The 25,245-nt window shown below is 54.3% G+C and overlaps 1 protein-coding gene across 1 annotated transcript in view; it reads right to left on the minus strand.

Moving 5' to 3' along the window:
- OTOF (otoferlin) overlaps window positions 1–25,245 on the minus strand; it is a 99,906-nt gene that overhangs the window by 51,757 nt on the left and 22,904 nt on the right. Inside the window, 3 exon segments of the mRNA XM_037812888.1 lie at window positions 1,672–1,853; window positions 4,285–4,384; window positions 11,044–11,132. Coding sequence (XP_037668816.1) covers window positions 1,672–1,853; window positions 4,285–4,384; window positions 11,044–11,132 — 371 coding nt within the window.

A 25,245-nucleotide genomic window follows, 5' to 3' on the forward strand; every position in this document is an offset into this window, starting at 1 on the left:
CGTAGGACAGGGAGGCAGGCATCCCTGGGCCAGACCTCGTGGATGTAGCCCAGCAGCTGAGCTGCCGCCGCTTGCCAGCAAGCAGGTTTTCCTCTGGGTGGTTATGGCCTGACAGAGTGACAAGGGGGCAACTTGCAGACAGGGCGGCTTGGCCTCCCCAGAAGTGGTACAGGATGGGGGGCAAATATGGGAGAGGCTGGGACTCAGGGTCCTGATTGGGGTCAGAGGCTGGGCACAGATACACCTTCCCCCTGTCACACTTCTGGGAAAAGGGGACCCTTCTGGAAGGCCCTTTGGCCCCAAAGACAGTGGCTTCCTCCCAGCCCCCAGAGCCCAGAGGCCTGGCTTTCCCAGCACTCATGTCAGGTTCCCTGGGAACCCAGAACTCACTGGCCTGATGCGGGCAACCAGAATTAAACTTGGAAAACCCCAGGTTCTCTAAACTCATCTCACCCACTCACCCACCCCCAGGTGTGGCAATGACACCCTCCCCAAGGTGCCCCGAGGGCTGCCAGGGACACAGTTGCACTCACACAGCCCCTCCAATGCTGGGCAGTGACACTGGGGGACAAGGGGCCCAGGCTGTGGTTGTCACCCTGTCCCAGTTCCCAAGCGCTGGATAAACCCCTCCTCTGTGCCAGCTTTGCTGCCCTGGGATGGCTGCGTGAAGGTGGGGAAGGGGTGAGAGAGGCTCGCTGTGAGGAGGGTGGGAGGTGCCCTCAATGACTCCAGATCCTGGGGCCCTCTGGGGACCTGCCCCTCATCTTGCTTCATCCTGGCCCCTCCTGTAAGCCTGGGAGAGCGATTGGCTCAGCACGGCCCGGGGACGACTGCTCTCTCGGCTGCCACACGCTCTTGGGACAGCTGTTTCCCTGGGGTACTTCCTACAGAGCCCAGGGCATCCCTGGATTCCTCAGGGTGTCCACCCATTCCCATTACTACCCCAAGGGGCTCTGACTTTACCCAACATCACTTAGCTAGCTGGTGGCACCATTAGGAGAGGACAACTTGGCTCTCCTAATTCTGGCTGTGCTCCTTTCCCCACAATTGGTGGTGTTCACACGGCTTCCCACCCTGTCTGCAGGCGGCTCCCACTCCGAGCCCCCCTGCAGTCCTGGAACCACTGCCCAGCTCTTTCCAAGGGTCAGGATGGGGACCGGGTGGTGTCCAGGCACCCTGCTCTTCCTATTTTCTCCCCTGATGCCTGATCCTTTGCACTGTCCAGCCACAGGGCACCCCTTTCTCACCAGACCTACGTGGGGGCAGCACTTGCCACCTCACTTACAACCTTCGGGGAGGTGCACAGGGCAAGAGGCTCTCATCGCCCTTGGCCCTGTTTTACAGGGAGGAGAGAGGGTCAGAGAGATCTCCTGACTTGCCAAGGGTCATGTGGCTGGTGAGAGGCAGAGCTGGGACTCAGACCTGGGTCTTTCTGAGGCCAAATTGTGCGCTCCTTTCACTCCATCTAAAGAACCCAGCTTTGAAGGACAGGCTGCCCCTGCCACCAGGGCTGGCTGGAAGGAGAAATGCCAGCCACATTTGCTGCAGGTGGGGTCACTTTTTACCTCTTTCTATTACTCTCCCCACCTGGCTCCCAGGGTTTCTTATGTGTGTGTGTGTGTGTGTGTGTGTGAGAGAGAGAGGGGGGGGCCAGGGAGGACAACCACTTACCTCCGGAAGCTCTTCTCTCCCAGTGGCCGGGAGCTGGGGCGGGAGCCGGGGAGCAGGCCGTCTGTCTCCTGGCTGTCCTTCTCTTCCTCTTGAAGAGACTCGTCCCCCAGGAAGTCCCCTTCGTCCCAGGAGCCCACCGTGCCATCTGTGGCCTGGTACCGGACCTCCACGCACAGGCTGGTCTGCAGGGAGAGGCGGGGTGGTGGGCAGCTGGGACGGCGGTGACTGTCGCCATCCTGCAGACTGTGCCCGCGGGTGATGCACAAAGTGCTTCCCTTCCCTTCCCTCCTCAGAGGAAGACGAGGCAGATGTTACACTCCCATTTCTCAGAGCAGAAAACAGAGGCTCGGAAAGGCTGAGCAACGTGTGCAGACTCAGCTTGGTGGGGTCTGGCTCCCGATCCTGCCTCACTGGGCTCTCCTCCTCCCCGGTTCCCCAGCTGGGTGGGTGGGGGGCCGCCCTGGCAGCTGAGCCTGCTGCCCCTTCATGGTCCTCGGAACCAGGGCTGCCTGCAGGGCTGGGAGCTGGTCCACTGAAAGTGACTTGCCGCCTTCTGCTTGTTGGAGACGTGGCTGCCGGCGTGGAGCCTGCCCCAGGGGAGCAGCCCAGCCCTGGGCATCTCGGAGCGTGTGAACTCGGCCCTCCTTCCTGCTCACCTGATATGCACCTGTGCCACCGTGGAGGGGAGGGGGCCTTGGAGGTTGTCCTGAGCTTTCCCTCTGGGAGAAAGTGGGGCCCCAAACTGGCTTAGGAATGGAGGACCCCAATTGGGCTTCTGGCCCTGTGTCCTTGGCCACTTCCCTCCTCCAGTTTCCCCCAGTGCAGCGGGAGGATGCCTTGTCCCTTCCCCACCCCCACGGGTGCTGGGAGGCTCCCAGCTGCGGTCACCCTTGCTCCCAGGTCTGGGCATGACTGGCTCCTGCGACCCAGGAGAGCAGCTTCACTTGGTGCCTGGGCTCAGATTCCCAAGGGAAGGGAGAGGCGCACACATCTCCCGACCCACCCCCCGCTAGACGGCACACCAAGGTGCACCGTGCAGGCTCACTCGCTCTCTCAGCACCTCAACCGGCCCAACCTGACAAGTCTGAGGGCGACTCGCCTAATGTCACACAGCCAGGAGGGGCCACTGCTGGGACTTGAGCCCAGTCTGCCTGCTCCAAGCCCCATATCCTTTCCACTGAACCAGGGTGGCCCTTCTGGTGTGGTGGGAAAAGCTCGGCCTGGATTTGGAAGCCCCAGGTGCCAGTCCTGACTCTGCCATTCACCAGCTGTGCCATCTTCACCAAGTCCATTCTCCATCAGGACTTCCACGTTCCTGTCTGTAAAATGGGTGGCAGAGGTGGGTGGTGGGTGGGCTAGAGTATCTCTACATCCTTTCCATGGCTGAAATCCTAAGTCTGACTCTAAAACCCAGGGCTGTCCACTCGCCCCCACCCATTATCCCAGGTCTTGCACTCCCCACCCTCTAACCCCTCATTCCAGCTTCCACGGTTTCCTCCTAGCCCTCCACTGCCACTGTGGGCCGTGGCTTGTTCTGCATCCCCCCTCTCCATGCTATGGTGAGAATGACCTGGCTGGGGCCCCAAATGCTCTCCTTGTTCTCAACAAGGGGTGGGGGTCTTGAGGAGCTGGGGCTCTGTGGGCCTCTGCCTTACCCTCGGCACTCCCCCAGAGGGCCCCTTCCTGCTATCCTGCCTGCGGAGGCTATTTTTGCTGGCTCTCTGGAGAGGGAGTCAGAGTTATCGGGAGCCTGGGGCCCATGGTGTCACCCCATTTTATGCACAAGCAAACTGAGGTCAGGAAATACCCAACAATGTTATTTTATATATTTATCGAGCACTTGCTATGTGCTCACTGTTATAAGCATTGCCTGCATAGTCTCATTTAATCCTCACAACAATCCTGTGCGGTAGATGCCAGGATTCTGCTCACTTTGTAGATGAAGAGACCAAGGTTCAGAGAGGTTGTTTGTGTGTCTGGGATTACACCATTAGTGAGTGGCTTAGCCATGATTTGTACCCAGAGGCGTGTTTCTCACCACCACAGCAAACTGCCCAAGAGTGGACACAGATGAGCTCAAGGGGGCCCATGAGGCAGAGGAGAGGCTGAGGGTCTGGGTCAAAACAATCCAGATTAGCTTGTTTCTTTCCTTTGTTAAAACGTGTTATGCGCCTATGTGACAATGAAAGCGTGAATGGGGCCCCTGCCCTCACAGAGCATCTGAGCTTATAGAGGAGCCAAGCCTGATGGGCTGTGGGCAGGCCGTGCCCTGGGCTCGCCAGCAGGGACTGGACTGGCCTGTGGGAGGCAGGAGGAGCCTCTCTAGCCACTCCCGAGCTGGGTCCACCTGGAAGTCTGGTGACCCCTTGGTGGAGAAGGAGGGTGTCTCCCAGTCTCTCATTGTCCCAAGGGCTGGGGTGGCCCTGCCTGAGGACACCAAACCCTGACATGCCACAGGGGCTCCAGCAGGATGGGGGCTCCAGCGTCTCCTCCTGCCCCTCCCCTTGTCACCACGAGGAAAGGTCCCCAGGCTGCCCGATGTGGGGGGTTGGGGAGAATGTGAAGTGGGGTGACTGCATGTGGGGAAGTCCAGGACCCCCTGGGCCCACTCACCTTGAGGACAGCGTTGTTGTCGTCCATCAGCGAGTCGGTCACCTCCACGTGGTTCTCCTCCACCACCTGCTGCAGCACCATGCGGAAGGTCCCGATTAGCCTGGGAGGGCAGAGGGGGCATGGCGGGTTCACGCAGAGGCCAGGAGCAAGGCTGACACCCAAGAGTCTGTGGCTGGCTGAGGAGGAAGCAGGCGGGCTGGGGGTGGGTGGGCTTGCTCGGGCTGCTGGCTGGGGTTGGAGAAAGCAGCCCAGGGGCCGGGTCAGCATGTCTGTGAGGGCTGGGGGTCTGTGGCCCCCAACAACTGTGCCTGGTTGTGTGTGAGAGACCCAGTTCCCTGGGAGAGCTCTGAGCAGGCGATGAGCACCCTGGGGCCTGTTCATAGACTGGGGGTCAGGGTGTAATGGCAGAGCCTTGCATCCTTGGGTATGTGGAATCGGGGTTCAGCTCACTCCCTGTAGAGTAGCTGCTAGACTCTGAGTGTGCAGGCTGTCTGGGGAGGACCTGAGCTTCCCGGATACACACTCCCGCCCTTCAGCCTCTCTAACCATGACTGAGGTCTCTACCCCTCACCAACACCACTCATTCATCCATCACCTGTTTAGTTGGTAACGATGCCTGCCCCTGCCCCCGTAAGCTCCTGGAAGGCAAAGACCTGTCTGATCTCAGCTGCCCCACAGTCTCCAGCAGCACAGCAGATGAGGGGTGGGGCGGCGCTGTGGTAAGAGCTGTCTTAGGGCCAGAGATCCTGGGGCTCAACACCCCCTTCTGACACTTAGCAAGCCGCTCACTTCCTGGTCAATGTACTCAAGCTCTCTGAGTGTCAGTTCTCTCCTAAGAGAACCCACTTCACAGGGTTGTTGCTTAGAGGAGTAAATGAGATACCCTGCTTAAGTCCTTATCAGAGCCCCTAGCACATGAGCGACACCCCAAAAACTGGACAGTGGCTCATTGGAGCCACCACACTGAGAGCCTCTTGAGGGCAGGAATTGTGTCTTCTATTCCCAGCATCTGTTTTATATCCCCCACCCCAGGAGATCTCAATATCTGCTTGCTGAATCAATGAACAACAGTGGGTGCCTGATAAATGGAGGCTGAGTTGATTTGAACCCCGTTTCACCCTATGGGTTGGAGACTGTTGCTCTGCGGTTGACCAGTTAGCCATCTGGGAGAGGGAGAGAGCCAGCTCGGAGATCACCGGGGCTGCCTTTGGTTTACAGAGAAGGAAGGTGAGGCCAGCAGAGGGGAGGGCAAGGCTAATCTGTGGCAGATCCGGGTGGGGTGAAGCGTTGGACGGATTCTGACTTGAGCAGACCTGTAGGTGTCTGTGCTATCCTGAAGGCTCCCTCTGCGTGTGGGGAGGAAGCCGCAGGAGCGGTCACACTGGATGGACAGAAACCAGCAGCCACTTCCCACGGGAGCTCACAGCCCTGTCTGCCGTTGCTGCCACCCAGCTCTGCAGGCAAAACCGTTGGTGCTATTTCTCCCTCCAAAGCCGGAGCAGGCTTCCGGGCAGGGCCGCGGAGAGCAGGGCTGGGCCGGGGAGCCTCTGCCTCCGAGTCACTATGTGGTCTTTAAGAAATGAGGGGTGGGGTGGGGCCTTCCCTTCTGTCCTATGTAGACAGACATCCTAACAACAGGCTACGGGCATGACAGAGTACACTGGCCTGGGGGTCCCAATCTGTAGCTTGTGCTGGTTTCCTGATGCAAATATTCCCACCACGGCCCATTCCAAGCTACCAACATGAGTTAGGAAGAGGTGGGCTCCGTGGGCTCTTGGGAACCGGGAAGAGCCGGGTCCGACCCACCACCGGCCCCCTCCCCAGGGTTTCTGAGTCAGTATGTGGGGCGGGCTTGAGAATGTGCATTTCTGACAGGCTTCCGGGCCATGCTGGTGGTGCTGGCTGGGGAGCACACCATGAGACCCCCCGGGGAGCACACTGTGAGGGCCCCTGGGGAGCACACCGTGAGGTCCGCCCCCCACTCCCCTTTTACTCTGGCCCTTCACTCTTGGCCAGGCTGGACCTTCAGGCCGTTTTAACCGCATGAGGACCTGCTGGGTGCCGAGTGCCAGACTCACCTCTCCCCTCCTCAGAGGCCCAAAGCCCAGAGCCCCAGGGAGCGACAGGGCAGCTGCGGTGTGACAAGACACCCCCAGGGGGCAGGATGGAGCTGTTCTCCTGCTAGGACTGAGCGCAGTTTCCCAGGCTGAACGTGCCTCAGAATCTCAGACCTTGGACCTGGGAAGGGCCTGAGAGGGGGGCTCCCCCATTGTTCTGTCAAGGAAATCCTTAAACATGCTTCCAAGCCTCTGCTACACACCCCCAGTGTTGTGGATCTCACTACTCATCGACTACTCTGCTTGGTGACTGCTTTGATCTCGGGTGAGCTGAGGGCAGCCTCCTGGCAAATCCTCTGTTTCTCGCACACTGGTGCACGTTCTGTCCACACACGGACTGCATGCCATCCCTCAAGGGAGGCAGTGTAGACAGTGGAAGGAGCCCGGCTCTGGAGTCAGGCAGACTTGGATTCCTCCAGCGTGGTCCAAGGAGGGATTCTACCACCTGCAGCTGTGTGACTCTGGGGTGGTTATGTAACCTCTCTGAACTCTGCTTTTTCTCATCTCCCCCCCCGAGAGTTACACCACCTTCTTCATGGGGACTAACCAAGAATATGCATGTGAGACGGCAGATGCCCCCGTCCTCCCTCCCCGATGTGGTGAGGGGCTTGTCATCTGGAGCCAGGCAGGGCTGGGCGCTGGGAGCTTGCACGGCCAAAGGAAACAACATGCCACATCCCCAGGGGGTGGTCTGGGGGGCCTTAACTCCCAATGGTTCCCCCAAACCTCCCACAAATAAGAAAAATAATATTCTGTGAAAAGGACAATTGACATGGTCTGTCTTATTTTAAGTATAAAGAAAATCAATTTTATACAACTTTTTCTTCTTACAAATCTGTAACACCATCTAAGCAAAACAGGGCTCTTGCTGGGTGAACAGAGCTTTAAGAGCAGTCCCTGAACGTTGCCCCCAGCCCCTCTGCAGACACCCTCTGGGGAAGCCCTGGCTCTGGTGTGTGGTGACCCTGGAGGGGACTCCTCCGGCTCCCCCTGTCTTTGTCCAGCCTGGCTTCAAGCACAGTGAGGCGGGAAAGCTGCTTGGGAGGGAGGGGCCCCAGGGGCCGCCGAGGAAGGGTGGGCTCACACGCCCCTTGGCCATCAGGGTCAATCCCTGGAAAGTGAAGGTGCAAGGCCGTTCATTCCGGGAGAAGGAGCACTGGCTGGGGGTCCAGAGGTCTCGGTTTAAGACGTGGTTTTGTCCAGAACCTGCCATGGAGAAGACCCCTCTCTGGGCCTCAGTTTCCTCCTGGCTGGTGGGCAAAGGCGTGGGGCCCTCCCCTGGACCCCACTGGGGCTCTCGATCCCAGGTCGCTCCATCACAGGGAGGACACTTCCCCCCAGGCCCCCAACCAGAGGGGCCGGGTGGCCGGGATGGGGTCAGGTTCCCAGGTAATTAGCCAGCAGGGAGGAGGCCTCGGTGCAGACGGCCTCCCAGTGGCCACAAAGGGGCTGCCACCGGGCACCAGGCCGTCAATAATTCACGGGCCAGGCCTCCGGTGCTCTCCCAGGTGCTGAATTATTCAGGGGCCCTGGCGTCTGTGGCAGCTGGGAGCCAGGGCGGCGGGCAGGCCATCGCCCCTCAAGGGTCTCAGGCTGGCGGAGCCAGACACACAAGCTCCTCAGAACCCAATGCCTCGTCCTCACAGGGATCCTCAGGGCTGGGACAGAGGGTCCCCACCCTCCTCCTGGCAGCCCCTGGACCCCCGGGGGAGGGCCTGTTTCCAAACTGCCCTCCGCTCCTGGGACAAGCTCCTTTCTCGGAGACGGGCAGTGATGGGATCAGCGCACAGTTGCCATTTCTCACATCAGCCTCCCTTGCCTCGGTTTCTCCAAATGCATGAGTCATGTGGCTCTGCCTTTTCCACTAGGAGGGCTCTGAACTCTTCAGAAAGGAAGGCCCACGCCGATCCCGGGACCCTCCTCCCACCTTGCACTCTGCCCCCCCACCCCACTGGGCATTTATTCGCTTGCTCACTGCATGGACAGCTATCGGGGACTGCCATGTGCCCCGCACCACGCCCAGTGGTGGGTGTGGCTCTGCAGGTTGCCAAGCCCACAGCTGCCCAGGAGCAGGCACCTGGAGATGGAGCCGGGCCACGGGGGTGGGGGTAGGGCCTCGGCCCCTCTGGCCCGGTCCAGGCCAACCCCAGGTGGGCCTTTTCTCTGGCTTGTGAAATGGAGCCCCGACTCCAGGGTGAGGGGATTTGAGCCACTCTGGCCTCCCAGGCCAGCCTGTGCCAGGATGGGCCCTGTGGTCTCTGTGGAGGGATCCCCCATCCCAACTGCCAACAGCGATGGCCTAGACCTTCCTCTACCCCCATGCCCATGGGGTTCCCTGCCTTCTCTCTGGTGGACGTGGGGCGGGGGGCAGGGAGAGAAGGGGGCGTTAGGATAAGAGCTACCCTCCTCTCTGTCTCCCCTCTTGGTGCTGGAGGCAATGAATGGAGGCTTGAGAGCCAGAGTATTTGAAGTTATGGTGGTCAGTTTCCCCAACGATACCTGGTTGTTTACAGCAGCAATTTTGATGTTTTCAAGGGTTTCCAGCATTTTCAGCGATGGGTCTGGCAGCGTTCACTGAAAGTGATTTGACGATCTCTTCTTTCATGCCCTAGCCTCCTGCCATCACCGCTGGCCTAATACTCGGGTTTCTGAGTCACAGGGGAGCCAGAAGAGGAGGTGGGCATGCATCCTCACCCCAGCTCCACCACTGTCCACCCACGTGACCTCGGAATCCTGAGACTCAGTTTCCCCTCCTGTGCAGTGAGGGTTGGATGGCTGAGCTCTGATACCCATGTCGGGGTTGCTGCTGGGGTTCCTGGAGGCCCTTCCTGGCTCCAATTCTGCTTCCTCCACCGGCTCCACCTCCACCCACAAGTTGCTGCCATCCTCATCGGTCACCCTGGGCTTGGATTCCAGCAAAGAGGGTGGCACTTCATCCTGTGGGCCCCTCACCTGGTGGGGTGCCTGTCACCAAGTTCTCTTGTGGGTGGCAGAGGCAGCTACCTGGCTGATGGGATACCCTGAGAGGCCAAGGGGCAGCCCCTCGGCCCTACACATCTCTCCCGTGGCCTCCTGCTCAGTCATCTGGGATCTTAAGGACTCCCAAGCAAACCACAGAACCAGAGGCACCTTGGAGCCCATGTGGTGGGCCAGAGGATGTCCAGCCTTGGCTTGCCTTCTCCTGGGGATGGGGAGCTCATTACTTCCTGAGACAGCTCATTGGTTGGCGAGCTCTGCTTGTTCTCCAGCACTTAGGCCGCTCTGACCCCCGTCTTTGAACAACTCAACCTGGTCCTTGTCCTGCCTCCAAGCACACAGCTCTCTTTCCTCCTGCACAGGACAGAAAGGCTTCTTGGGGTCAGGCACAGTGCCTTAACCCCCATCTTAGCAGCCCCTGTGATTAGTAGAGTGTCTGCCTGGTACAGAGTATTTGCTCAGTAAATATTTGATGAATGTCTGGAAGGCAGAAGGATGGACAGATGGATGGGTGAATGGATGCATATGTCCTCGATGATTTTCTTCCCCAGGTTCTCATCCTTTTGTCAAAAGGCAAGATTTAAATTCCCTTCTCCAGCCTGGCCTCCCCAAGGTGGTGCCTCTCAGCATGAGGACAGTGGAGCCGTCACCTCTCCTGCTGGATTGTTCCACTTTTGCTAATACCACCTAGGACTGGGTCACCTTTCCTTGGTTTGCAGTCTCCTCCCACTGTTGGGTCATTTGGAGCACTCAGTGAGCTGGCATGGCCCAGCTGTTGGACATGGTGCTGCTCAGCCATGCCCCCTCTAGCTTGAACAAGAGCCATTGATTTTTGAAACCAAGGACAGGACTTTACATTTAGTATATTTAGCTGTGATTCCAGACTGTTGAAATCATTCTGAATTCTGCTTGTCACCCAGAAAGAAGGATGGGAACTAATTTTATGAAATACCTACTAGTGATGTTGCTTCATTTGCAGAATGAAAGCTCTGGGAAGGTAGACACCTTGCTATCCTTGGCACCCAGTCCAGAGCCTGACACACAGTAGGTGCTCAGCAAGCATTTGTTGAAGGAAGGAAGGACAGATGGAAGGAATATCTATCTCATTTAATTCTCACAGCTACCCTTTGAGGCAAACACGGCATTCACTGAACTCCGAGGGGTTATGTAACCTGCCCAAGGTCACACAGCAGACAACTGAGCTGGGAAGTGGAAATCAAGCTTGTCTGACTCCAAAACCACTGTCCCAAACTGCCTCACAGCTTCCTGTCCTCCAGAGGTGGAACAAGTTTGTCCTCAAGGCTACAGAAGCTCTCTAGGAGGACATTATCAGCAATTCTATCTCTAGCTTCTCTGATGGGTAACCGTCCCCCAGGCTGGCCCAAGCAGGGAGATTTAAAGAGGGGGACAGGAAGCTTTGATGGGGGTGAACAAAGAGGTGGGGTGTTCTTGACTGACAGTGGTTGGGGTGCTGGGGGCCTCTGCGGATGGCATAAGAAAGCAGAAGAGGGGATCAAAGGCCATCCCAAGACCTCATTGGTCCTTGAAGAAGAAGCCAGGGCAGGCATCCAGGTCCCCCTTCTAAACCCAAGGAAAGGGGATCTCAAGGAGCAGGGCAGGCCCCAGCACCGCCAGGCCCCCATTCTCCTGCCCAGCCCACACTCACTTGTTGCTGAAGACTTTGCTGTAGTTGAAGACCTGAATCTCCAGGATCTCGCTGCTGCCGAGGCTGCTGGCCACCGGCCACCGGAAGGTCTGGGGAGAGAAGGGGAGGGGGCTGTGGGTGGAGCTGACAGGTGGGGTGGGAGGGAGGCCCAAGGTGGGCACACCTGGATCTGTTAGTCCTGACCCCGCCTTGTGGAGGGGGAACTGCTGTCCATCCCAGGTTCAGTGACCCTCCCGATGTCATACAGTGAATGGGAGAAGCCAGACCTACACCAGGACTCCGGACTCCCAATCCAGTGCTCCTTCTGCCCCCTCCTGCTGCCTCCCAACTCTTTGGGTGCAGTGGGTGGGCTCCTGGCAACAGCAAGGCTTGTGGGATGTGGCCCCTGTCCTGCCAGTCTCCTGACTGGTCCAGGCGTGGCCCCAGGTGGGGGGCCCAGGTTCCCCCATTCAGCTCAAACCACCCCTCCCTCTGGCAGTGTTAGCCTTGGGAATGGATTTTAGCTGTTTGGTGTTATCAGGGTTTAGGACTACAAAGAACAACCCTATCCCCAAGCCATCGTTTCTAGAGTCACCCCTACCACTTCTATCCTGGCTTCTTCCTTAAATCAATAATAATGGTGGGCAGGGTGTTGAGTGGGATTTTTCCAGATGTTCTAGAGGTAGCTACGAGGGCTGAAGCAAAAGAGAAAAGCACCCAGGACCCTGCTCTCTGAAGAGATCTGCTGATAGAGCCAGGCACTCCTCAGGCCTTCCTCAAAGGCCTGCTGTCCCCCAACCACCACGCCAGCCTCCCTGTCCCGGGCTGTAGAAGCAGATGGGAAAGGGGGAAGGTAGAGAGAAGGACGGCCAAAGGACAGGGTTTACCTGGCACTTTCTTGGAGAACAGCTCACAGAGCCTGAGGCACCTGCCAGAAGGGGGGCCTGGCAGGCAAGTTCCCAGTGGCCTCTGCCCAGGCAGGGGACCCCTGGGCCTCTCTGGACATGGGGAGACCCCCCCCATCACATACACACACACACACACATGCACACACAATCACACACACTGCAGGGCAGAGGCGGTGGCAGGAAGCAGTCTGGAGTGCCACTGTGCGTTGTGGCAAGTGTGCGACTTGTCTCTGTGGGCTGCTTGGAGGCTGCGAGGGTAGCCAGGCCTGAGCCAGCCTGCTGACCCCCTCCCTCAAGGGCTGACTGCTGGGGGAGGGGTCCTCAGTGTGGATGTGCCCCCAGTGGTGGGAGCTGAAGGTGGGGGCCGCAGGTGGTTGGACTGGGACAGCTCTCCACTCAGGTCTGAGATCCGTGCTGTGGGCAGGCCGCCCCGGGCTCCTGGAGAACCACGTGGGTGCCCCAGGAGAAAGCCAGTGTCTGCAGGCCTGCCACGCCGATGGCACCCTGAGCTGGCTGGCGCTCATCGGGGAGGCTGCCACAGACTGCAAGGAGGGACCACCCTGCACGAGCAGGCCGCCCCCCACCTTGCTCCTTGTCTTGAGCCACAAACCTGAGAAGACAAGGACGCTAAACAGGAGGCCAGACAAGACTTGACTTTGAAGAACTGAGAACAACCAGAAAGCTGGAGTCTGTCCCAGACGTCGCTGAGCATCAGCATCGAGGAGCATGGTGACCGAGCGGGTGGGAGACGCGATTTCCTTTTTGTTTCATTTTCATACCCCGCCAAATTGAGACCTCTCAATAGACCAGTAATAAATAATAATACCAGTGGAATAGCTCCCGTTTGTAGAGAACCCTTCTTAATGAGGCACTGAACGTGTTCTGTGCATTAATTCATTTAGTCTGTACGACAACCCAGAGAGGCAGCTAATGAGAACTCACTTTTTTAATAGAGAAACTAGGGCTCAGAGCAGCAACGCAATTCAGAGAACTCTTTAATTAGTGTCTATGCCGGCGCCGAGAAGCCCCCATGATCCCGCCCTCCAGGCACCCCGTTTCCAAGGCTTCCTCAGCTCCCAGACCAGGGACTCGGGGGCTTGGGGGCCCTGGGCCAGCCCGGCTGGTCACTGCCCCGAGTGGAAGGACCTGTGCCAGGAAAATGGCCTTTACATCACCTCCCTCTGGGACTGGCTAAGTCCCAGGGAAGCCCCCATAGCCCCCAGGTCCGGCGGGAGTGGCAGGTGAGGATGGGGGAAGCCGGGGGGGGGAGGGGGCCCGGGAGGGGGGAGGTCCCTAGCAGGGCTGCACGGGGCTCTGGACGCAGAAGGGGTGCGAGGAGGGGTACGCAGGCTGGTGCCCAGGCCCGCAGCCCCCTCCGCAGACCCTGCTCTGCTGACTGGGGGCCTCTGGCAGCTCAGCCGAGCGTGTGAGCTTCTTAATGAAGTTGCTTTTATGGGGCTGCAGGGAAATAAACCAGCCCAGGGCCCACGGAGACTGCTGTCTGCCTGGGGTGTGAGAGGGGCTGGGGTGTTTGCACCACCGAGGGGCTGCGGGTGGGATGTGGGCCTTGGGAGGAGAGAAGGATTATAGGGAAAAGGAGATGACTGTGGGAATGGCCCCACTGGATGGGGGTGGGGGGCTTGAACATGAAGGCAACAGCAGACGTCATTGCAAGGCAAAGGGCTCTGCTGAGGACAGTGGCGTGGCCTGTGGGCCATCGGGAAGCTGCTGACAGGTCACAGAGGCTGAGGGCCAGTTTGAGCAGGGCTGGGGGCCTGGGCTTCCCTGAGGGCACCCCAAATGCCTGCTCAGGGGCTTTCAGGAGAGAGAAAAGGCCCTTTCCGGGTAGACCCTGTGGGCTGCCTTCATTTCTGCCTCCCTTCCCTGCCTCCCCCATTTTCCACCCACACCCCACTTTTCCCCTCATTTCCCTATTTTCCTCCTCTCCTGTTTTGCTCTTCTTTTTTGCTTTTGCTTTCTCCTCACCACATCCATCTCATCTTCTTTCTCTCTCTCTCATTGTCCGTTCTGCCTGCACATTAGAATCATTTCAGAAGCTGCATTTGAGGCAATTAAATCAGCATCTCCAGGGTCGCTGGGGTGGGGTCCAGGTGTCGGGAGGGCGAGAGCTTGCAGGTGCCTCCTGTGTGCGGTCAGGTGCGAGGACCCCTGCTCCAGGGGAAGCCCCCAGGGGAAAGCCAGCCCTCGGCTCCCCACATTGGGCCCCCCGACCTCAGCCACCCCCTCCTGCTTAAGGGACGAGACTTAGGGCAGGGGATTCCTGACTCGTGCTGCCCCCTTAGGCATCCTTAGAAGCAGAGGCCTGCACTTTGCTGTAGCAACTTTTTATCCTGAACTTTCCTTAGCTGCCCCCTCATTTTTGCCTCTCCTTTGCTGCCGTTTTCAATGGCTCCCATACTGCTTCCGGGAATAGGTGCCTGTCCCTCCTCTGAGCATCCAAAGTCCTCCCTGCTTGGCCCAGGCCACATGTCCAGCCCTTTCTCCCATCGCTCCCTCCTTCCTTCCTTCAGGAAACATCTGTTGAGCTCTGGGCACAGCTGGCAGCAGGATGGCAAGGCCCCCACTATCCAGGAGCCCTGGAGGCCAAGCCCAGCAGCTCCTGCTCTTGGGTCTTCCACGCCAGCTCCCGTCCCGCGCAGGGTGGGGGCTGCTGTGGCGTCACAGGAACTCTTGAGTTTGCCTCAGACGATGTGAGCACCAGCCCGGCTCTGCCACCGGTCGGCTTTGTGACCAGAAGCCACTCCCACCACCCTCCCAGGCCTCAGTTTCCTCAGCTTCACACGGGGGTGATGGCAGATCCCTCACAAGGTGGCGGGGAGCACGAAGCAAGGTCACCCAAGTGGCGCCAGGTGAGGTCACTCAGGTGGGCGCCAGGTGAGGTCACCCAGGTGGGCGCTGCAAGGTCACCCAGGCGGGCGCCCACACCGCAGGAACTGGAGGCGCCATTTGTTTTCTCTGACGCTCCCACGGGAACCCCCCACACGTCCTTGGCTGACCTCAGCCTCCCGGGCGCTTCACCCCCTCCCTCCATCTCCATCGCTTTCTGACCGTCACTCCCACCCGGGGCCTGTTGGTCCTTCATTTCCTCTACTGCTTCCTCTCGTTCTGGTTCCATTTCTCATCATCTTCCTCATTTTTGGTGTTTCTTCCTCTCCAGCAGCTGGGGTGATATGCAGAGAGCAGAGAGACTGGGTGGGGAGGTTTGGGGGTTCAGGATCTCCTGGGACATAGTCCCTGGCCCCCCAGGACCCAGGATCCTGCAGGGAGGAGGGAGGGGAAGGCCTCCTGCAGCGCCTCAGTCCAGGCTGGGTTCCCCTCCCCTATAATGATGTTAAATTGTGACCCCCTCGCAGGGAAGGGGCTTCTGGAGAAGGTCCACACCCGGGCAGCACACGCTACTTTCCAGGGCTCGTTTCACTCATAACCAAGGCTCAGAACAACATGGTGAGGATGCGATTCTTTTCAAAGGCGAGAGTAGAGGGCGACTGGCTGGTGATGGAGGCAGGATTCCGATTCAGGTCTCCGATGCTCAGCCCAGAGCTTAATCCCCTACCCCAGATCCTCTCCTGAGGCTGCTGAGATGAGCCGAGGCAAATCTCAGAGGGGGTCTGAGGAGCCGACCCTCCTTCTAGGTCTTCGGCAACTACAGCATGTATTTGTGGAGTGCTGATGTGTGCCAGGCGCTGGGTGAGCAGTCTACATCGCTGCATAACTTACTCCCCTTGAGATTCAGAGAGGATTTGCCCAATGAACTCTAGTAGTAAGTGGCGTGATTCTAGCAGTAATTCTGCTAGTAGGTGGTGACATAGCTTCACAGTTCAGAGGGCACAGAGCAGCCATGTGACCTTGAGTAAATGGCCTAACTTCAAACAGTGGTGATGGTGTCACCTAACCACTGGCACTGGACAAACCTGCTCTTGGTCCTTCCTGAAGGACCAGCAGACACCAGCCAAATCAGTGCTGACTAAAGCCATTGTCCAGGCTTTGCCTCCCAAGCCTCTGCCCTCTTTCCAACAGGAACCACGGCAACCCCTAATTTCCCTTCTCATTCTTTCTTTGCTTTCTTCTCTCCCAAAGCTGGAGTCCAATTCTCTTCTCCTTGAATTTGACCGGCCCTTTGGCTGCCTTTCAGTGACAGAATGAGGCAGAAGAGACATTGGCTGATACCACACCTTGCAACTCCTATTATCTCCCTCTTAGAAATCAGTGGCCATGTAAGGAAGTCTAGATTATCCTGCTGGAGGGGCCAGGTGGGGCAAGAGTCCCTGGACGAGGTGAGGCCACAAGGAGGAGACCCAAAGTGCCCCCAACGACAGCCAACTGAGCTCCCAGGTCAGGGCAGGTGACACCTGCAGCAGAACCCACAGGCCCAGGCTTTTGTCTGGGTCACCGAGGTCTCCCAAGCATCTCGCACAGGGCCTGGCGCACAGTCGGCACTCAGCAGATAAGTCTCCTTCTTAGCAGAGTGAACTCGGGCAGGTTAGTTCACCTCCTGTGCTGGTTTGAATGTATTATGTCCCCCACAAGTCATGTTCTTTTAATCCAGTCTTGTTGGTGCAGATTATTATGGGTGAGATCTTTTGATTAGGTTGTTTCCATGGAGAAGTGACCCACCCAACTGTGGGTGAGACCTTTTGATTAGATTATTTACATGGTGTGGTCCCACCCATTTAGGGTGGGTCTTAATTAGTTTACTAGAGTCCTTAAGAGAGTGGAGAGCCCACACAGATCCAGATGCTTGGAGATGCAGACAGAAAGACATTTGGAGATGCTGAGCTAAGAGATGAAGCCCAGAGTTTGCCCTGAAGCTAAGAGAGGACTCCCAGGCACTTAGAGAGAAATGCCCTGGGAGAACAAGTAAGGATGTACAGGAGCTGAAAGAGAGAAGCTAAGGGAGACAGAAGCCCAGAGACATTTTGGAGAAAGCCATTTTGAAACCAGAACCCGGGAGCAAAGGACCAGCAGACGCCAGTTATGTGCCTTCCCAGCTATCAGAGGCATTCCAGACACTGTCGGCCTTTCTTCAGTGAAGGTATCTTTGTGTTGATGCCTTAATTTGGACACTTTTATGGCCTTAGAACTGTAAATTTGTAATCTAATAAATCCCCTTAATAGAAGCCAATCCATTTCTGGTATTTTATATAACAGCAGCCTTATCAAACCAGAATATCTCCCTACACCTCAGCTCCTTCCCCTCTAGAATGAGGGTGATGGTAACAAGGACTATTCCTTGGCATTACTGTGAGGCCATCAGAGCACCTCATGCAGTGCCATATACAGGCACACCTCGTTTTATTGTGCTTTGCTTTATGGTGCTTTGCAGATAGTGTTTTTTTTTTTTTTTCCAAATTGAAGGTTGGTGGCAACCCTGTGTTGAGTAAGTCTATTGATGCTGTTTTTCCAACATGTGCTTCTCTGTGACTCTGTGTCACATGTTGGTAATTCTTACAATATTTCAAATGTTTTCATCATTATATAACTGTTATGGTGATCTGTGATCTTTGATGTTACTATTGTAATTGTTTTGGGGCACTGTGAAGCATGCCCAAATTAGACAGCAAACTCAACAATAAATATGTGGTTCTGACTGCTCCGCTGACCAGCTGCTCCCCATCTCTTTCCCTCTCCACCAGCCTCCCTATCCCCTGAGATGCAACAATATTGAAATTAGGCCAGTTAATAACCCTACAATGGCCTCTAAGTGTTCAAGTGAAAGGAAGAGTTGCTTATTTCTCACTCTGAATCAAAAGCTAGAAATGATGAAGCTTAGTGAGGAAGGCATGTCAAAAGCCAAGACAGGCCGAAAGCTAGGCTTTCTGTACCAAACAGTTAGCCAAGTTGCGAATGCAAAGGAAAAGTTCTTGAAGTGCTACTCCAGTGAACACAGGGGTGATAAGAAAGTGAAACAGCCTCTTTGCTGATATGAAGAAAGTTCTAGTAGTATGAATAGAAGATCAAACAAGACATAACATTCCTTTAAGCCAAAGGCTAATCCAGAGCAAGTCCCTAACTCTTTTCAATTCTAGGAAGACTGAGAGGGGTGAGGAAGCTTGAGAAGAAAAGTCTGAAGCTAGCAGAGGTTGGTCCATGCGGTCTAAGGAAAGAAGTCATTTCCGTAACATCAAAGTGCAAAGTGAAGCAGCAGGTAGAAGCTGCAGCAAGTTATCTGGAAGATCTGGTTGAGATAACTGATGAAGGTGGTTACACTAAACAACAGATTCCCACTGTAGATGAAACATCCTTCTATTGGAAGAAGATGCCATCTAAGACTTTCTAGATAGAGAGGGAAAGTCAATGCCTGGCTTCAGAGCTTCAACGGACAGGCTGACCATATTATTATGAGCAAATGCAGCTGGTGACTTTAAGTTGAAGCCAGTGCTCATTTACCATTCCAGACTCCTAGAGCCTTTAAGAATTATGCTAAATCGACTCTGCCTGTGCTCTATAAATGGAACAACAAAGCCTGGATGGCAGCACATCTGTTTACAACATGGTTGAGTGACTATTTTAAGCCCACCATTGAGATGTACTGCTCAGATAAAAAAAGATTCCTTTCAAATATGACTGCTCGTTGATGGACCCTGGCATCAAGGGGTTGAGAATGCCTGTTTGACCAAAAGGAGAAAAAAAAGGCAATAAAATAAGGTTTCAGTGGCTAAGAGATTTCAAATAAAGTAGAGAGGCTGTCCTGGAGGTTACTCCTATGCAAGCTTCAGCCAGATATCCTGGATGGCCACAGTATGATAAGCCCAAGTCAACAGTAGTCCCTAAACCCCTAAAGAATACCCAGGTTCCTATCTGAGACCCTACAAAGGTTTCACTCACTAAGCTTGTTCTTCAGAAACTTAAATCCTCTAGAGTGCTCTTATACCAATTAAGTTCCAAAAAACAGATGCAACAGCCTCTTCAAGAATATCAACCAGTTGTGTCCCCCTTTCCCATAATGTCAACACCCCTTTTCAACACGAACAAGTTAGGGTGGTCACTGCCTAGACATCCCTGAAGATCGGGAAAGTGATTAAACTAGAGGAAGGGGTGGCAACAGACAAGATGGAATTTAACAAAGGATTATGAATACTGAATCTCTATATAATTTTCTTTTTCTTAGTTGCTAGGGTATTAGAATAGCTAGAAGGAAAGAACTGAAATGGAACTGTAACCCATAACATTCTTTGAAATTTGCTCTATAGCTACTTGTTAAATTGTAATTTGAAAGTTATAACCTTTTTGTATATATGTTATATTTCACAATAAGGAAATACCTGAAACTATGGTACTGTAACCCGTAATATTCCTGGAAATTTCCTAACTGCTAACACAGCATCCATTCTGCAGCCTATGGATCAAAGAGTCATTTTGACTCTCAATTCTCATTTAAGAAATATATTCCATAGGCTATAGCTGCCATACATAGTGATTCCTCTGATGGATCTGGGCAAAATCAATTGGAAACCTTCTGAAAAGGGTTCTCCATTCTAGATGCCATTAAGAACATTTGTGATTCATGGGAGGAGGTCTCAAAATATCAACATTAATAGAATTTGGGAGAAGTTGATTTCAACCCTCATGGATAACTTTGTGGGATTCAAGTCTTCAGCAGAGGATGTAACCGCAGATGTGGTGGAAATAGAAAGAAAATTAGAATTAGAAGTGGAGCCTAAAGGTGTGACTAAATTGCTACAATCTCATGATAAAACTTGAATGGATGAGGAATTGCTTCTTATGGATGAGCAAAGAAAATGATTTCTGGAGATGGAATCAACTCCTGGTGAAGATGCCGTGAACATCGTTGAAATAACAACAAAGGATTTAGAATATTACATTAACTTTGTTGATAAAGCAGTTGCAGTGGGGAATTACTGATATTCTCACAAACATTGGGAACTATCAATTTAGAAGGCCGAGCCCTTGATCTTGGAGCTTGCCCTTATGAAGCCTGTTATTGCAAAGGAGAGGCTAAGCCTACTTATAACTGTGCCTAAGAGTTTCCCCCAGAGAACCTCTTTGTTGCTCAGATGTGGCCTGTCTCGCTCTAAGCCCACTCGGCAGGAAAACTCACTGCCCTCCCCACTACATGGGACATGACTCCCAGGGGTGTAAATCTCTCTGGCAATGTGGAAAATGTCTCCCAGGAAAGAGCCTGGACCCAGCATCGTCGGATTGAGAAAGTCTTCTTGACCAAAAGGGAGAAGAGAAATGAAACAAAATATTCAGTGGCTGAGAGATTTCAAATAGAGTCAAGAGGTCATTCTGGAGGTTATTCTTATGTGTTATATAGATATCCCCTTTTAATTTTTAGTGTATTGGAATAACTAGAAGGAATACCTGAAACAGTTGAACTGCAACCCAGTAGCCTTGATTTTTGAAGACGATTTTATAACTATGTAGCTTACACAGTGTGACTGTGTGATTGTGAAAACCTTGTGGCTCATACTCCCTTTATCCAGTGTATAGACGGACGGGTAGAAAAACGGGAACAAAAATTAAATGAATAATAGAGGGGGATGGGATGTTTTGGATGTTCTTCTTTACTTGTATTTTTATTCTTATTTTAATTAAAAATTTTTTTTTTGGAGTAAAGAAAATGTTCAAAAATTGATTTTGGTGATGAATGCACAACTACATGATGGTACTGTGAACAATTAATTGTACACTGTGGATGATTATAGGATGTGTGACTATATTTCAACAAAACTGAACTGAAAAACAATAACAACAACAAAAATAAATGCAGAGCATGGAAACATGAAAAAAAAGTAGCTGCAGTGTGTGAGAGGATCAAATCCCATTTTGAAAGAAGTTCTGTGGGTTAAATGCTATCCAACAGTGTTGGATGCTGTAGAGAAGTCTTTTGTGAAAGGAAGAGTCAATCAATGCAGTAAACTTCATTATGGTCTTATTTTATGAAATCACTACAGCAACCCCCAACCCTCAGCAGCCACCACCCTGATCAGCCAGGAGCCATCCACATCCAGGCAAGACCCCAAACCAGCAAAAAGATTGCAACTCGCCGAAGGCTCAGATGATGGTTAGCATTTTTTAGCAATAAACTATTTTTTAATTAAGACATGTACATTGTCTTCTTAGACATAATGCTACTGCACACCTAACAGACTATAGTATAGTATAAATGTAACTTTCATATACTGGGAAACCAAACAGTTCTGTGACTCGCTTTATTGCAGGAACTGAACCAGCAATGTCCCTGAGTGTGCCTGTAGTTGTGTATTATGATTGTTGTTGTCAGTTTCAGGAGAGGGCAAGGCCTGGCATTCTTTGTGACAGACGTGCAGGTTCTGCAGGGTCTTCTGGGGACAGAGGGCACTTTTCCAGCATCCTTTCTTCTGCGGCCACAACAGCTGAGGGTATGACTTCTATTTCTGAAGGTGCCCTGAAAATCAGTGGCCTAGAGACTGGGCCAAGGAAATCCAGCACCCCATCTCAGATCCCATTCCAGCTCATCCCTACAAACGTTCCCAGGTCATGCGCCCGGCACTGGGTGGGGGCAGGGGTGTGGGGCGGAGCTCAGGTAGTAGCTAAGCCAGATGAAGCCACGCAGATGTCACGAGGCATCAGGCCCATTCAGGGAGATGGGTTTGAATCCTGACTTGGCTACTACTGATTGGTTGATACCAACTTCACTGGGTATTGCAAGGGTTACACGGTTATAATGTGGTGTACAGCACGTCCTGCCACATTCTCAGTAAACAGCCGTTCCTCTTCTTCTTCCCACAAAGACCACTGCTGTTCTGGCCTCTCCCATGGGGTCTGGTCCACTAGAGTCTGTTAGAGACTGGCTAGAGGTGAGCTCAGGGTGGCCGTCCCCTCTCTCCCGGGGCTGGACCTCTGCTGGCTGCTGGCCTCTCCCTGTGTGGCTGCTCCGGGGCTCTGGGTTAAATGGAGGCTCTCAAGTTCCAGCCTCTGGGAAAGGAGACACCAGCCAGGCTCTCTTTCCACCCAGGGTCATAGGGCATTGTCTTACTGTCTTTCCTCTCCACTCAGGTTTCTAAGCTGGGGACCCTAGCCGAGCAGAGGAGGGAGCCCCTCCCTTTCTTGGAATCCTTTCCCTGAGCCAAGCTGGGGGAGACATTTGCTCTCGTCTCTTATTTCATTTTTGAGCCTTGCCACAGTCCTGGGGAGGGGGATGGGGGGCAGAGTGTGGCACATGTCCCCATTTTACAGAAGGGCAGTCAGGCCCAGAGAGGTTGAGCAACCAGCCCCATGTCACAGAGCTTGTTCATACCATAGCAAGGACTGGAGCCAGGTCTCATGATCCCAGGCTGGCATCCTCTGTGCCCCACTGAGTGGGCTCCCAAAGTCGCTGGGCAGAGTAAGGGTGAGAAAAGGGCTTTGGTTTGGGGAGGAGCAGTTGAGGGTCCTTTTCCAGGCATGTTACAAGTCAGCGCCCACTGATAGGCTGGTTCTTTTGGGGACCAGAAAAGTTTAGGACCCGTCCACCCTGGCCTGGGGAGGGAGTCCAGTTGGGAGCAGCTCGGGCTCCCTCTGGGGCTCCCTTGCTTTGTGGGAGGTCACATGATGACCGGTGACGGCCATGCCACAGGCCACTTCTCAGCCCCAACCACGGGCGTTGTGGGCGGTGGGAGTCGGGCCCCAGAGCAGCTTCTGTGTGGGCATCCAAGGGGACAGTGAAGAGCAGGGCTTGGAGCCCTGGCACTGCCACCCACGGGTCTGGACATGATATTTACTCTTGATACTGAGTGTCAATGTCTGTGAAATGGGTGGCGGGTCGGTGGGGAGGGGGCCCTTCATCCTTAGGATTATTGGGGAGCCTGGGTAGAAATGCCCCGCACTGTGCTGGAGGCTGCCACCATGATGACCCACGGGGGCTTGCCAAGTGGGGAGCCAAGTCCTGGGTGAGGGTGGGCCTGAGCAACACAGGTCATTTAGCATGCTTGCCCCCACCCCACTAAAGGCCAGTGGGTTCCTCATTGTGATACCAGAAACTTCCCTAACCCCAGTGGGCGGGGCGTGCTCTCCCCAGGTGAGACCCACTTCTGCCCTCCCAGAGGTGGGAGACGCTCTCTGATCCCGGCTGTGTGCCTTTGCGCCTAACTCCCTGACTTCACCCACCCTCCCTGGTCTCCCCACGCTGACTCGGGGGCCGCCTTGAAGTTTCTGTACAGATCATCGTGTGCTGTTGAGCCTGGTTTCCTCCTCCTGGCATATCCCTAACCAGGGCCTGCATCCATCAGGGGTTTCCAATGTGGCCCCACACTCAGGGGAGCAGAGACTGACTCTCCGATGCTGGGGACAGGAAGGACTCGGTGATTAACTTTGAATATCATGTACACCTGTGGCTCAGGTGTCCCAGGGTACAGTTAATGGAAAGGGGTGGCAGTGCCCTTGGAAAGGGCATCAGGTTGCTGGTTGGAGGCCTGGGTGGACATACCCCCTGGGGAGCCTTGGTGAGAAGGAGGGAGTCGGACACTTTGCCTGGCTGATCTGGAGACAGAGGCCCAGGGAGGTCGCACCGTGAGAGACTGGGTCGGGGGCCTGTGTCTTCCCCATCAGCTGCTACCTGCTTGGGGACTGTGACTGAGGAAAGGAGGAGGGCAAGAAAGCAGGCAGGTAATGGGGTAAGCCCGGGTTAGCATGCAGCAAAGCTTCTACCATCACAGCAACCCCTCATTCTGCAGAGATGTCCTAGTCATCATCAGCCCCATTTGACAAATGTAACTGAGGCTCAGAAACAGAGGCTGGAATATGAGTTGGGAAGGATGGAGGCTGCCCAGCTTGGACCAGAGGGTGACAAAGCGAAAGTGAGGGAACAGGTTGGATGGGAGCTTTGCAAGTTCTGCTCTTGTCTGTCCCTGGCATTAACTCAGGGCAATCATCGTCTGTTCCTCTGCTGATAAAATTGTGACAACAGCTCTCCTGGGGTGAGGAGTTAATAGACCAGCCCCCACCTTCTTTCAATGAACCCCTAGAGCCAGTTTATTAAAAATCTAGACTGTCTGCTGTCCATGATGCTTCTCCTTAAGGGTGGAGAGATCAACGTTTCTGTGGTGACTGGAGCTCCCATCCAGGTGCACGTGCCTGTCCTTGACTTAAACCCCCAGGGATGGACACAGACAGGCCTTCACTGTGTCCCCAATACTCACCACCAGACAGAGTGGCTGACACCAGGGGAATGTGAACAGGGCAAAGTAAAGAGACACTTGAAGGGCACATCTTCCCTAAAAGAAAGTCCACACAATGAACAGTATATACCATTTGGAGCAGGATTATTAGAACAAAAGGACCATAAAGAAAAACATCAGCAATAAGAATCAGAAACCATAAAAAAGAAAAAAAATTTTAAATTGGAATATCAATTTGAAGAATTCCCCCTGAATGCACAAAAAGATTAATAGACCAAAATATATGGCACCTAGAATAACTGACATTTGATATAGGAATTACAGAGGAGAGAACAATATAAAGACTGAACAGAAGGAATATTTGAAAAAATAATAGAGAGAATTTTCCAGAATCAATGAATGATGAGAGAGCTCACAAAACAGTGCAAAACAAGAAAGATGGGGAGAACCTAAGATAGTGGTTAGGTGAGTCAGGGCAAAAAAAAAACCTCTGTGAAAAATACTAGATAAAAACCAGAAAGTGACCCAGAACACCAGTTTCAGCTATGCACCAGCTGGACAAGGTCTGCTAAAACCACAGGGGCCGTGCAATTGGTGAAACTGGGAGTCTGCATTCTGAAACGAGTGAGTAAGCTGGCTGAAAGTCCTGAGGCCGCACTGTGGTGTGGGGAAACTGGGGGTTGGCATTTGGAGATGGACTAGTTCTTTTTAAAAAACAAACAAACAAACAAAAAACCCAGGAGTGGCTACAGTTATTATGGTGAGAACTGCTCAGTGAAACACAGCAGGAATGGGCTATACCAACCTTTCAGTGTCTGGCGTGGAGCATAGACCACTGCTGATTCCCTCAGGGCTGAGGGGCAGAGGGGAGAACCAAAAGGAGAAAGAAACCACGCTGCTTGCAGCCGGCTCCCCGGCGGGCTGGAGACACTCCTGCCCAGGGCTGTACCCACAGCCCAGAGCTGCACCAGGAAACCCAGTGTGATGGGCAGTGTATCCCACGGCACCGCGCACACGCCACAATATCGGCCGTGGACAGTGGCCTTGGGTGCATACACAGCTAGTTGTCCCAGAGCTGAGAAGGTGGAGCTGTGCGAAAAGTGGGGGGGTTGAGATGCCCCATTCAGCCATCTTTGCATCAGGCTGGGAGCAGTCCTGCACGGCCCAGCGGCCCGGGGCTTCCCTTGAGGGAC

This window comes from Choloepus didactylus, chromosome 20 (assembly GCF_015220235.1).
Source record: "Choloepus didactylus isolate mChoDid1 chromosome 20, mChoDid1.pri, whole genome shotgun sequence".
Classification (NCBI taxonomy): Eukaryota; Metazoa; Chordata; class Mammalia; order Pilosa; family Megalonychidae; genus Choloepus; species Choloepus didactylus.